We start from the raw sequence: 14,470 nt of genomic DNA, 5'->3' as shown, positions 1-14,470 counted from the left end.
TCAGTAGAAAAAGTAGGGCTAGCCAAATATATGTTGGTGTCAAAGTCAGGAAAAAAAACACACACACCCCAACCAACATCCTTTTCCCTTTCACTAATTGTCGTAGGGTCACAATTTCCTACTGTATTGCGTTGTAGTCTTAGACACTCCTAGTGAATTTTATCCCAGGTTACTTTATGTGGAAGTAAAACCCAAATTCACCCCCACAGTTTAGCTTAGTTTGCTATTTCATCTGAAGGCCCTTCTCCATATCGCAGGACAAGCCATGGAGAAAAAATCCCTCAGTGTAGGATATATCCTGAAGAAAGCTCAAGAAGATGTCAATTACGCCAGGTTGAAACCAATGGACAAGCTATTTCTAGCTAGCCTGGCAAAAATCTACCAAGCTCAGACAGCCGTTAGATTTCAACAGCTCTACCCCAATCAATGTCTAGTTGACATCCTTTGGGGTTGGAAGAGGATCTCTCCCCACCTCAAAAAAAAAACCATGACCCAAGTGATCGAAGGACACCCAACCGGTAGGAGATCAAGAACCAAAGACACACATTCCATCCAGTTGTGTATTCTGTTTTTAGCTGCACTACTCATTTTAACAGTTTAGTCCAATGTTTCTCAACCTTGGTGAGTTTAAGATGGGTGGACTTCAGCTCTGCTGGCTGGGGAATTCTGGGAGTTGAAGTCCACCCATCTTAAACTCACCAAGGTTGAGAAACATCGGTTTAGCCAGTGAGCTGTATGCAAATGCATCTGAAAGTGGAACAGTTTCAGTTAAGCTGGCCTCCTTGCCTTTGACAGAATGTCACCATGACTCAAGTAGATGTTTAAGGTCCTGTGCATTATCCCTGCCCTGACTCCCACTACAGGTTAACAGGGAAATCTCTCTCCCCTTGTTTGTAGGGGGTCAAAGAGGAGTTCTCTTTTCCTTTCCAAGCCAAAGTTCCCCTTTAAAAATTTAAAAAAAATAAAAGAAGGGAAATATCTACATTGCTCTGAGGAGCACTGTTCACTTCCATTACCACCAGCAGAAGAGGCAAGCTTTAATGCTTGTTTTTCATCCCTGAGCAATCAACAACTTCCTGGTTGAGTTTAAGAGCTTTGTGACGCTCCGGCCCACACAGCTGTGTCACCACCAGCGTCAGCAGCAGGGAAACATCAGAATCGCCCGTTGCTCATGTTTTCCTAACATGGAATATCCTTGTCACTTTTTCTCCTCTCTTTCTTCCAACCAGAAGCATCTTTCCCTAAATTGATTTCTTCCCCCCTCGAAGGAGAGAGTCACTGTTATTTCCCCACAACGCATGGAGATGGAAAGGGGGTCACTGCCAAAACTGTGAGCATGTTGGCTTCATCTCGGCTCTTGCCGGCCTGTTTTCCTCGGTTAACACTCTTGAGAGTTTAAGCAAAGTGATTTCTCAAGGCACAAGCAGCTGTGTGTGCGGGTGTGTGTGTGGGGGGGTTGGTGCAGAGCAGCTTGGCAGCCAGACAAGATGGCTGTGTAAAGCTGATTTCTGCTATCAACAATGGGCTAATTGCAAGGTTCTGCTTGGGGCCCAAGCATTTGTACTCCTCTAGAAGTACATGCCTATCCAGGGGATGGTTTTGCACCTTGGAAAAAGTGAATAGCAGAGAAGGCTGCTGAGTAGCAACTCCCCTCCTGTCTGGGGCACGGGAAGGAAGACAAACTACAAGAAACAGCTGTGTTCCTTTATTCTGGTGATGAAATAATCCTTAGACAATGGGGGGGGGGAACCAGACGATGGTGGACATGACCAAAATACAGGTGTTTCTTTCACTTGCCTATCAAGACAGGGGCTTCTCTTCCTTTTATGCAAACTCAGAGTTGTCCTGCCCATGCAAAAACCTACAACAGTTTTACTTCTAAGCGCCAGGAGACATGTTACCAGCCTTCACCCCCTGGCCTGTCCTGCACCAAAATATCTGGGTGGGGGTGGGGAGCAGTGTGCAAAGAAGAAGAAAGGCATGCAAAGCAGGAGGTGAGGTCACCATTCCTGTCTTCCTGGCTAGGGGAGATCTTTTTAGTATGCAAACAAGAAAGCATCTAGATGGTGTGTGTGTGTGGGGGGGGGGAAGGTGGAGAGAGAGAGAGCACTGTTTCTTTAAGGGATGAGCTGATTAGCTGTTCTTGCTGGCAATAAACAGCTGGTCACTCCAGCAGGTTCAAGGCCATTTTAGTTGCCTCTCTTATGGAGGCACCATATGTTCCATCTCTCCGTTCAGCAGCTTTAGTTTCCAATAATCCTGCTCCAGAAGAGAAGTACAAAGAGGAGGAGGAGGAGGAGGAGGAGGAGGAGGAGGAGGAGGAGGAGGAACTTAAGATAAAAAGGGGTGATGGGGGAGACCCTGTTTTGCACTTGATGGGCTGTTTGCTCACATTTATGAAGACTTACTGCACAAGCCAACCAGCACTCTTTCAAGTTCTTGCAAGGAAACGTGGCCTCCAGTTTAGCAAACTTTTGGGTTCCATCAAATGGCTCTATCCTCCACAAACTGGGTGACGGTGCACATCACAGAAAAGCTGCCATGTTTTTGACTTGTTTGGTCTTGAAGCTGCCACTGTGGCTTAGTCAACAGACCATGGTTAAACAAGGTGGCGTTAGTATAAGAGCCAGCCAGGGTAGACCTCCTGCAAAGACAAGCTGTTGGGGATTCTCTTCTGAGTCAACCCTTGGTGTATTTGGGGGATTCTGAAGCTGAGGGATCTGGGGGGAGTTGCTCAGGAAGTCAAAAGGAAAGATATCATGTAGTCTTCTGAGCTCCCACCGGGCTCTTACGTTAAGGAACTAGACAAGCAAAGCCTACTAGAGGTGTGGCGTTCCACCACCCAACTTTTCCAAAGACTCATCTGCGCACAGTGGTTGCCAGCCAAAGCACTTCCTGTCACTGGTGCAAAAGCAGCACTCTTGTGTAGCCGAACATGATTCATCACCTTTCCAAACTAGGCACCCCCAAGACAGATCGGGACTTTTACTCCAGCATGGAAGGGAGATGCAGTCCAAACAGACCTGGACTAAAGACACCTGGAGACTTTTCACACATTTCCCCCCAGCAAGCTTCTTGACCCTTCTGTTTTCAGTGGCTTAATGAACCTTGTCTCAACACAGGGAGTTGTTTTAAATGGCTCACTCATGGCAGCCCTGCAGCTGATGGGCTCTCCAATGGGGCAGGACAGTGAGAATTCTTGCCTTCGGTGAACTCTCTGGTCTGCCCCAGACATATCTCAAGGAGACGCCGAACCAACTTGCTTTGACAAGGATCAGATCAAATCAAGTAACTTTGTCACAGCCTTAAGGCCAGAAAACAGTGATACAAAATCTAAAAAGTGACTATAAGAGTTTAGAAGAGATGTTGAAGCCTTCTTAGAGCTTTTCCCCAACCTTGAGAGGAGCTGGCTTCACATGTCCTTCTCATGTGAACACGATCCTAGAACTTGGACAAGGTCCCTTCATTGTTTAATAAGGGGTTCCTTTACCTCCTTCACATTTGTTGAGTGAAGAGTTAAACTTGTCACTAGAAATTGCTCACCCACTGAAAGGTAACCAGACTGCCCCCACTCAACAAATGGATTCGCCCATTCCCTACAGCCATGGTTTCCATTGGATAAGCCAGTTAGCCTAACCCAGCATGCTAAGCCAAAATTTGGCCCCCTTTATAATGGCTTAATCTGCCACGTAAAGCCAACCATACATTCCCACTCTCAGTTCAGAGGCCAAGTTCAGCAACCTTTCATGACTTGTAATGATGCACACATTAGATTACTTATCAGGGAATGTGGGCTTACACCCTATACTTCTTTCATATCAAGATTTGAGGTACTTGCTCATATAAAGACCGAGAAATTACTTCAACCTGCAGAGATGCTTCTCCAATAGCTCTCCTACTGTTTTACTGGTCAACTAAGGGAGCTCCAAAACTAACATGCATTAAGAGTTAATCAGCAATTAAAGAGCTAAACATAGAAAAATGAAGGAACTATATAATAGGAAAACAGCCTATTTCCTTACTAGGTGGAAAGGCCAAGTTTCCAAGCAGTAGCTGTTCAGATCAGCTTCATCCCCACTCACAGGAATTATCCAATGGGTGGAGGACAGCATAAAAACAGCCAATATTAGAAGAGGGACAATTGCCCCCCCCCGCTTTTAATGATCCCACTGACAGAAAATCCGTATCTTGGGACCAAGGAAGAGAAGACTGGCTGGAGTCTCTATTAAGCTTTGGGGATTTCCCTAAACCAGTGTTTTTCAAACTTGGCAACTTGAAGATATGTGGATTTCAACTCCCAGAATTCATGCTGGGGAATTCTGGGAATTGAAGTCCACACATCTTCACATTGCCAAGGTTGAGGAACACTGCCCTAAACCAACCAACCAACCAATGATTTCCACCACCACCACCACCCGCCAAGGGGAGGGCAGGTTTGAGGCAAGCAGTGGGCAGGACTAAGTGCAGAGTCACTCATTCTGCTTAACCCCTCCCCCACCCCGATTTCTGTCCCCTTCCTCCTGCAGGGAAGGACAAATGGCTTTTCCCAGAAGTCTAAACTGATGTCTAGCAGGATTCCAAGATGTGGCACGACCTTAGATCCATAGGTCACCCACACCCGCTGCTGCCATCTTCACGCCACCAACACTGAACTTAGACAACCTCCTTTAAGTGAAAAAGGAAAGGTGGACCAGTAGTTAACCAACTTGGCATGTAAGATCCCCATCCTAATCAGTTTTTTTCCCTCCTCAGTGGAAGAAGCTACAGAAGGCAGCACTCTCTGAGGATGGGTAGAGTACCTTTATCAACTGCCTCCCCGCAGCATGAAAATTGGAACTCCTGGACTTGAATGCAAAGTGTTCACCTATGGGAGGTCCCTCTGAATACCTTGGAAGGCAATCTGTCCTGTTGGCCACACAGGCTGGTGCTGACAGAAATTGGGCATACAAAGCATCTGTTTATTGTTTTGCTTCCCACCTTCCCCACAGCTCAAGGTGGGACATGCTGCACTGGAGAATGCCTGGCCCAAAATTGCTTGGAGTGGTTGGTCCAACTTCTTAACCCCAAATGCAGAAGTAGTGGCTCTCTAGAGCAGTGTTTCTCAACCTCGGCAACTTCAAGATGGGTGGACCAACTCCCCATGCTGGCTGGGGAATTCTGGGAGTTGAAGTCCACCCATCTTGAAGTTGCCGAGGTTGAGAAACACTGCTCTGGAGCAAAGGGAACCATCTCTCTACAAACTTTCTAAGTCTTTAGAATAGATACCTGCTTATTTAGCATAGGATATTGAATTGGCTCATCCACTTTCCTTCACCATGACGTGCTTGGTTAGTTTTTGGCCTACAGCACACCATGGCTCAACTCAACACATGACCCCAGATGTCCCTTGGACAATCCCATGCTTATTGGTGGTGCCAAATGAAAGAATGACTTCTGTGTTGCCTTGGACTTTATGTTTACACCCAGAACTACCTGGCAGAGTAACAGCCAGCTGGATCCCAGACACACCTGCCCTTCTCAATTTTTCTGAAATAGGTCATTGGACAGGTAAGCAAAGCCACCACCTCTACCACTCAAGCTGCCAATACACACACCCGTGTTGTGTCGTGTGAACAACTCAACCAGACTGCAGCCCCTCTGCGGATCCAGCAGACAGCAGACCCCCGCTAATATATATGGGGGGTGGGCTGTATCTGAGGTTACACCTCTTCTCAAAAGCATTTCCCCCCTTCTTTGCAATTGGCAGAAAAGAGAATCAATCTGGAAGGGGCGGGGGGGGCGCCTCCTCTGCAAGTTGCCGAAGGAGCGGAGGCTGGCAACACCTATTAATCTCCCGGTACCAACGCCAGGATGAAGACACGGTGCCATTCCTCCCCTCCCCTCCCCTCCTTCCAGCTCCAGCCTGCAGGGAGGAGAATCAGAGAGAAAGCAGCTTTTAAAATGTATTATTCCAGGAAGGAGGAGCAGGCTGAAAAGGAAAGGGGGGAACTGTCATCCTCTTTCTCCTCTCCCCCCCTCCAGGAATACCCTCCTCCTGATCACCCTGGTTACACAGCCACCCCCAACTTCCCCCCCCCCCTTTAGCACACCGATAACAAAAGCCCGGCTGTGTGCAGACCAGCCTTGGGAAAGTCACCAGGACTAGAGGGCACCGGAACAAATATTCCCCCCCCCCCACCGTCTCCAAAAGTCTCAAACGGGGAGGGGTCATCTGCAGTCAGGGTGGCGAATTCATTAGGCTGGGGGGAGGCCGAGAGATCCCTGCAATTAATCAGGAGAAGGAGCAGAGCAGCCGCCGGCTGCCTCCTCCTGCGGGTTAAACAAGAGAGACAGCTTGTGTTCCCAGTCAACAACAAGGGCCTTGTTTATCCTGCAAAGTGGCTCCTTCAACCTTACCTCTTAATCACTGGGTGAGAAATCAAAATACTTTTTTTTTTTAAAGAAATGAGTCAGCATGGGCGGATTGGATTAAAAAGAGAGAGACGGAGGAGGAAAAATTCACCACAAGGCAAGAGTCAGTGGGGACTAAGGAACTTTGGAGAAGTTTGATTTTTTCCCCCTTGGAGGTTGAAGATGGACAACAAGGAGAAACACACACACACACACCTCCCTCTACAGCAGTTTGCCAAGCTGGTAATTCTTATTCAGATTCTTCACCCTTTAGAAAAGGGTGGAGGGGAAACAGGGCCCGGCCCCACAGAGTTTCCAGGATGGATCTTGATCAAGAACAAGTCAGCAGGAGAGGGTGGGTGGGCGGATCAAGCGTCCCTCCCCCCCAGCTTTGAAGAGAAAAAGCATTTTCGATGCTCTCCCCCTCTATTTTAAAGGCAGAGAGTGCCAAGATTTCAGAAGTAGCGAGGGAGGGGCTATCCTCACACATGGAAGGCAGCGTCAAGAATCAATCTTTCTTTTTCAGGCTCATTTCGCTGAAAAAGCCTCCCCGCAAAACTCTCGCCCCGGTGCATCGCTTCTACCCGCCCCCCCCCGCCGTTTTTCCCCCCTTCTTCTAATCCTATTAAATCTTCTGCGCACTCAGCATTTCATCTAGAATAAAGAAAATCGAGCTTCCCTTCGCGGGTGCGACTGCCAGACTCCGCGCCGTCCAAACGGGAACCCAAAGCCACGCACGCTCCGGTTTTTCAAATCCCCGCGCACAATAAGAGTCGCGGTCCGCCTGTCCCCCACCCCCACCACGCCGCTTCGTGACAGGCAGGGACCCGTCGGGGGGGGGCGCAACGTGGGAGGGGGCGCCGCGCAGTTGCCCTCTGCCCACCCGGCTCAAGCGCGGCGGCGGCGGGGGTCGAGCCCACGGGCTCTGCCTCGGGTGCCCAGTCGTGCCCCAGCAGCGTGGGGAAGGGGGGCGGGGGCGGCGGGGGCGGCGGGGGCGGCACCGACGTACCCGCGTGCGAGGGGGAGCGAGCCAGAGAGCGCGTCTCCCCCGCTTCGTCGCCCCCGCCGGCGGCAGCTGCCGCCGCCACCGCCGCCGCCGCTGCTCCCCAGCCGGCCCCGCCGAGAAGGCAGTGGCACTTTTGTCTGCCCCCCCGCCGGCGAGCTCCTTCGCCCAGCGCGCCCGCCCGCCCGCCCTGCCCTTCCCCCGCCCGCTCCGGAACGAGCCTGCCTTCCGAGAAGCCACCCGGCGCCGGCGGCCAGCGAGCGCCACCGCCGCTCCCCCCGCCGCGCGAGCGCGATCGCCCGGGAGCCGAGCACAGCGGCCCGCAGCCGCGCGCCGGGCGGCAGGGGCAGGGGGGCCAGCGCTGGCCGGCCCCCCCGTCCTCCCCCTCCCGCTCCCCACCCCCAAGTCCCGGCTGTCTTGCGAAGATACAATGAAACTCCGCCGGCGCCCGCGAGAAGGGCAGCGCCGCCTCCGCGCGCCCCCCCGCCCCGGCGGCGCCCCCCGCCGCGCTCACCGTGATGTGCGGCTCCATGCGTGGTGCTTCTACCCGCGGGGAAACTAGAAGCATCTTGGACTGGCGCTCGCCCCGCGGTTCGCATCCACTCGGAGACGGCGGCGGCGGCGGCGGCGAGGGGAGCCCGAGGCGCCGGGCGAGAGGCGCTCCGCTCCGCTCCGCTTCCCTTCCGCCGCTGCTTCCCCGCCCGGCGCTCCGCTCAGGTCCCCGACAAGTTCATCCCGGCGGCGCGGTCGGCTAATGAGCCGCTGTCTGGCTCGCCCGGCGCGCTCCGCTCCCCGCGGCCCCCGTTTCCTGGCTCGGGAGGCGGGGCGGGCGAGCGGCGCGCCGGCCCATAGGGCGACGTCACCGGCGGGCGGGCCCGGCGCCGCCCCCTGCCCTGCCCGCGCCCCCGCCCGCCTTAAAGGCGGCGCCGCTGCCCGCGCCCCGCCGGGCGGGACCTGCCGGCTGCCGGGGGAGGCTAGGCGGGCGGCCGCCGGCCCGGCCCCGCACCCGGTCCCCCAGCGCGCCCGGCCAGCCTCCTCCGCTGCTCTTTTTCCGCCGCGCAACTCCCCCGGCTGCGCCGCGATCCCGAGCGAGGACCGGCGGTCCGGAGGGTGGCCCCGGGAGGACCTCCGCGCAAAGTCCGCGCAGCCGGGCGGGAGCAAGCCGGCGATCGGGGCTGGAGCGCTCGGCTGTCGGGAAAAGCGGCCGCCGAGCGCCGACTCACCCGCTCGCCCGGACTAACGCCCCAGAGCGCGGGCCAGGCCGGCCCTCTCGCCTCCGCCGCCGCCCCCTGGAGGAGCAAGGCCCTCCTTCGCCCGGGGGCGGCCGAGAGGGGAACGGGAGCGCGCCCCATCCCGGGCGGGTCTCCGCGGAAGGGAGATGCCTTCAGCGCCAGGAGGCCTGGCCTGCAGGTTGGACGGCTCCCTGAGACTTCAGCTCCCATAATCCTTGCCCAAGAAGGCTGTCGTATATGGGAGGGAAAGGCAAGAGCTTTGGCGCCTATCCCACTGGGGGAGCTGGCCTTTGGGACTGCTGGTGTTGCTGTTGTCCAGGCATCAGTGGTATCCCTCCCTCCCTATTTTTGTCTTTCTTGGGGTTCACTCCCCACCAAGTTCCAGATTTTGGACTTTCCCCCCACCCTTGCTGCCTCCCGTTGGATTTCTGCCTGAAGAAAGAGGAACCATCCACGTGATCCTCTGGCAAATGGACTATGCCCTACTTGGATCTGGGCCTTTGGTACACCTTAGGAACACGTTGGGTCGGAGAAGATCAGCTCCTAAGGCCAAAGGAGTGGCAAAGGGTTCAAGGCCCCAGAGGCCAGTGAAACAACCCATCGCTTTGATGTGATACAAGTGTGATAGTGGCGGGCACACAACCGGACAGGTTTAGTGTGCTGTGTCAACCCAATTGCTGATTTGCAAACTACAGGTTATGGTTGAATGCTGGGTGTGAACACAGTCACTGGCTTGCTCAGCAAGCCATGGTTTGGCTGAGTAAATCAGACCATTGGAATTTGTGAACCACAATATGTAGTTCAGTGGATTCTGCAAACCTGGGCATTTGTGGTTTATTCAGTACCTGATGAGTAAGCAAATCATGGTTTGGTGGGATGTGCAAATCCAGCCACGTTCAAATCATCTGCTGCTTCCTTGGACTCTGATGGAAAAATGCTGGAGTCATCCAGATGCTCATTTTATAAAGGGGAAGAGAAACCTTCCAGCGCCATCTTTGGCACCCTGCCTAGTAATTTGGGGCTAGCACTGGATTTTTGCCCATCTTCCAGATCTTTCAAAACTTAATTGTGGAATCCAAAGCAACACAATTCTCCTTCTGCATCTAGGACAACAAAGCAGCTGAATTTGGCACTGCAGGGGAGAGGGGGCTAGATCAAGAGTGCAAAAGGGGCCTTCTATGGGCCCAGGTGTCCCATTTCTCATTACCAAAGCCTACTTTTGCACTGGGGAGAAAGCACCCTTTCACCTCTTAAACTCCTGATCCCCCCCCTGCAAATGGGCCCTGTTTCCCCACTGCCCCTTGACCAACAGAAGTTGCAGCCCATTGGTCCAAATACAACGTCCCAAAATCTTCAGGTCTTGTGTCCTTGTTGGTGCACCTGGTGGCCCTGAGGTCCACCTGCAGTCACAGGTTGTGGCAACTCTTGAAGCATTCACCCCTAAACTCTTAAGAAATTTTTGAAAGGCACATTCCAACCAGTAATCAGCAAGGAGAAACCAGCTGCAACTCAACCATAGCAAGACGGTGTGGTTGTGGGTTTTGGGGCCCCCTGGGGTCAAGAGAGTTGACATCTCTTAACTCTGGATGGGGTAACACTCCTCCGTACAAATTTGGTACGCAATTTGGGGGTCCTCGTGGACTCACAGCTCCTGCTGGAAGTGGGGAGGGGGCTTTGCACAAATCCATCTTATGTGCCAATTGTGCCTGTTCCTGAACGAGGAGGCCTTGCTCGCAGTCACCCATGCCTTAGTCACCTCCCATTTGGATTACTGCAGTGCACTCTACATGGGGCTGCCCTTGAAGACCATCCGGAAGCTGCAACTGGTCCAGAATGCAGCGGCATGGGGCGTTTTGGGTGCCCCGTGGTTCGCCCGAGTACCACCACTGCTGTGTGAGCTGCACTGGCTTCCAGTTGCTTTCCAGGTTCAAGTCAAGGTGCTTGTTATCACCTTTAAAGCTGTATGTGGCACTTGCAGGACCACCTTTCCCTGAACTTATCTGCCCATCCTACTAGGTCAGATGGGTGGGTGCACTCCAGGTCCCCTCCTTTAAACGTTGCCACCTGATGGGGCCTCAGAGGGGACAGCCTCCCACCTGAGGTCTGAGGGATCCCTGCCTTTTTAGCCTTCTGCAGGGCTGTGAAGACCTGGCTCTGCCCCCAAGCATTGGGCTAGGATGGGGGTTGAGCTGGAAGCTGTTTGGTCTGCCCCCCCCCCCCCAGGAGAAAGGTATCTTTGTTTTTAACTATCTTTCAGGGATTGTTGTGAGCTGCCTAGAGTCATTGTATGAGATAGGTGCCGTGTAAGTCCTGTAAATAAATGAATAAATAAATACTCCTTTTCACCTGTTCAGAAAGGCAGCTAGAGTTGATCGGCCTGTCTACTCCGATTCTTTACCAGGGAGTAGAGCCATTAAGATGTTAAGATCCTTTGTGCCCCCTCTCCAAAAGTGATCCCCTCTATGGAAAGTCTGCACTGCTGACGCTCACACTGTTTTTAAAGATAATATTGTCACCTTCCTCTTTGGCCATTAAGACTTCTCATTCATATATATCATACACACACAAACACAGAGACAGTATCTTTGAACAGTAATATCACAGTTTAAGTGCTCAGTTAGTGGAGCAATAGACTAAAGGGAAAAAAAAGTATTCCAACAAAATGATTTCCACTTATTTTAATCTCTTCCCATTAAAAGTAAAGTCTCCCTTGGGTCAAATGTGACTCCTGGAGATTTCGTGGATATCTCCATGTGGTTTTCTTGATGATACAAAAGTGTTTGCTACTGCCTGCTTCTGGGATGTGATTTCAATTCCTCAGTCTTTCAGATGTCCTAGCAGTCTCCCACCAACCCTGCGTATTCTTTTGGGATCAGCCAAGATTGCTCAGCTACATTTAGACCCAGCCAAAGCTTTTAACATTCAGACTTCCTGTTGTACCTTTCTTACAAGGACCATTGTAGAGGGTTTTCTGTACACATTTGACCAGCAAATTCTCACACCCAAAACAATCTTAGAGAAGTTTCCTTTGACCAGGGTGAACAAAGCAGAAAGTTCAGCCTTGGAGATTTCTGCTTAGCCCTGTATGCAGGATTGCTTGTGCTTCTGGCAATCTGAAAAACAGAAAACAGTCTAGAAAGGGCTTACTTCTATTCTGCACCTCCACCCCCCACCCAAAGTTCAGCACATTACCTAAAAATGCAAATGTGGGTGAATTCAGTGTCAGTCCCATATGGGAAGTAACCAGAAATCTACTGCAAAAGAATCTTGGTATGCTGCTTTCATAAGTCTAATGGAATGTTATCTTAGCTGGAAGAAAGCCATTCTGAAAACAATACACAGCAAACTCTTCAATGCACGCGGGTAGCTTTGTTAGGCTTTGTTACCTGTGGGTTGTCTGGGACAGGATGAAAGCCCATCAATTAGATTAGCGGTGCTGGGATCTTTGATCAGTTTTCAGCTGCAAATCATGGGGCTGCTGCAGTATTCAAGGAGAACCAAGGTGACCTGGTAAACCACAAATTTTGGACTGCAAATCCCCCCTCCCCCCACTTCCTTGCCCTGAAGTATTTTGCTGGGAAGTGATGGGAGTAGCTCCAGAATTCCTGGAGGGCACCAGGTTGTCCATCTTGATCTAAGTCAGCATTTTTCAACCCTGTCAACTTGAAGATGAGTGGACTTCAACTCCCAGAATCGCCCAGAAGGATGGTTGGCTGGGGAAGTCGGTGTTTCTCCACCTTGTCATCTTGAAGATGTGTGGACCTCAACTCCCAGAATTCCCCAGCCCCAAAGGGTGGATCATAGGCCACCCCTGTACCTGGAAGAGCAAGCCTGCAAGTCAATAGTGATCTGTTGCACTACTTGATCCCTGTTTTCACATCATTTTTAGGAATGTTTCTCCCTCAGGCACCTCTTGCCTTTCCATCTGCAGAGATGCAAGCTGCATCAGGGTAGACCCCATGAAAGCATCCAGCCTGATAGGTCACAGGGCCCTCCCATCCAACTCGGAAAGCTGGCCAGGTTGATAGCCAAGGCAAGCTGCCATTTCCCCTGGTGAAAAAGGCTTTTCTGTGTTTCCTGAACATCACTTTGGTCACAGACCCTCAAGGTGGCCTTAGACAAGTCTTTAAGACTCCTCCACCCCCCACCCGACCCCCACATTGCGTTGGCAATGCAGGTAACGCTCCAAGCTCAGAGAACGGCCGTAAACATGACTAGCTGATGAGAAGTATGTAGAACATCTTAAACTGATGCTAAGGATTTCGACTTTGAAAACCACACGTGAACCAGCCACAAGGGAAACCACCAATTTGTTCTTTAATGTTTATTCTTTGGGAGGAGCTGCAAGACTCTGTCTTCATGGAAAGATCTCAACCTCGGAGACTTCTCTGATGCAATATAAATTACAACAGGCTACGCAAGATCTCAGAACGCTACTGAGCCCAATAATCTTTGGCAATGGATGGTGATAAACAGGCGAGATTAATAATAATAATAATAATAATCAGGGAGGCTGATGAGCTATCCAACAGCATTTCAACTCAAATAGGGAAGCTGGAGAGAGATAGAAAAAAATCCATCAGCTCGTAAAACAACAATTCTGCCATGGCTTTCAAGTCATTTGGGGGAGATGTGGCCAGTCTGATCAAAACTCTTTTTGCTTCCTGAAAAATTGCCCCAAGAAAGCACTTCCCCAAAGCCAGCAAAATCCAGGGGTACCTTAGATACCGGCAGCATGTATCTATAGGTCTTCTTTTAAGGAGCACTTGGACACCACAGGTGGAACTACACCACCACCAGGTCAGTAGTAAATCACCTGGGTCATATTGCTCCAAGGTCTTCATTGGCACCTGGTTCATGCTTAGGCTTGGTTTAAGGCAGTATTTCTTCACCATGGCAACTTTAAGATGTGTGGACTTCAACTCCCAGAATTCCTCAGCCAGCATTGTTGAATGGGGAATTCTGGGAGTTGAAGTCCACACATTTTAAAGTTGCCAAGGTGGAGAAACACTGCTTTAACGTGCTGGTTTCCAGCCTTCAGCCCAGAGAGCAAATCAGTTTCAGGATTACAATTTACCAACCAAAGTCTTTAGAAGAATTTCTATTCTACATCCCATGAATATCTGAGGTCAGATTTAGAAGCATGCAAGGAAGGGCCTTCTTGAGGGCACCTGGATCTGGAATTTCCTGCTCTGGGGGCTTATATGACCCCTCCCTTTCCTCCTTTTGGTGGGTGGGGGAAAAAACAGTCTTTGAAACCATTAGGCATTTTCTAAAAAAGGAGGGTTGATTTGCTTTTGCTTTTAAAAATTATTATTTTGAATGGTTTGGATTTCTGTGGTTCCTGCCGGCTTCGCTGCCAAAATGAGGATACTGTGGCTGTCTTCCTTTTAAAAAAAAAAAACTTCATTACTCTAATTCTATTTTTTATTTGTATGTCTCTGTTTGGTCTGCTGCATGCACTCAACCTAGAGTAATTATGGCACCTGCTAAGGCCAATGTTATTTTTTATTAATAGCACAAGACATAGAGAATGTTGTCCTCCCAGTCTTTAGAAAATGCAGAAAAACCCAAAATAATCATTTTGCAGAGTGTCTCTGAGTTAGATAAAGGTTGTGGCTTCCTCTTATTCACAACTGTTGCTGATTATGTTTCCCCCCTTTAAATGCATTCGGCAAGGATACCAACTGTCTGTAATCCTATCAGCACAACAAAAGTCACCGTGTGCTGTTGCAGATACAAGGCAGGCTGAAACCCATTATTGATGCTCAAAAGGGGGGATTTAATCACCTTTTCAAGAGATTTCATTATTTCCAATGTGGATGGCAGAAAGGACACCATCCAA

The 14,470-nt window shown here is 51.0% G+C and overlaps 1 protein-coding gene across 2 annotated transcripts in view; it reads right to left on the bottom strand.

Moving 5' to 3' along the window:
- The window catches only part of MAMLD1 (mastermind like domain containing 1), an 87,707-nt gene extending 79,603 nt beyond the window's left edge, over window positions 1–8,104 (bottom strand). Inside the window, exon 1 of one of the 2 annotated variants that reach the window (XM_063313300.1) lies at window positions 7,908–8,104. In XM_063313300.1, coding sequence (XP_063169370.1) covers window positions 7,908–7,961 — 54 coding nt within the window. In that variant the 5' untranslated portion in view covers window positions 7,962–8,104. The remainder of the gene's footprint in view (window positions 1–7,907) is intronic. The other variant, XM_063313299.1, reaches the window with a different exon arrangement.
- Window positions 8,105–14,470: the final 6,366 nt, after the last annotated feature.

The sequence above is a fragment of the Candoia aspera genome, chromosome 12 (genome assembly GCF_035149785.1).
Source record: "Candoia aspera isolate rCanAsp1 chromosome 12, rCanAsp1.hap2, whole genome shotgun sequence".
Taxonomy (NCBI): Eukaryota; Metazoa; Chordata; class Lepidosauria; order Squamata; family Boidae; genus Candoia; species Candoia aspera.
The sequence above is the reverse complement of the archived record's forward strand: the minus strand, read 5'-3'. Positions and strand labels throughout refer to the sequence as shown.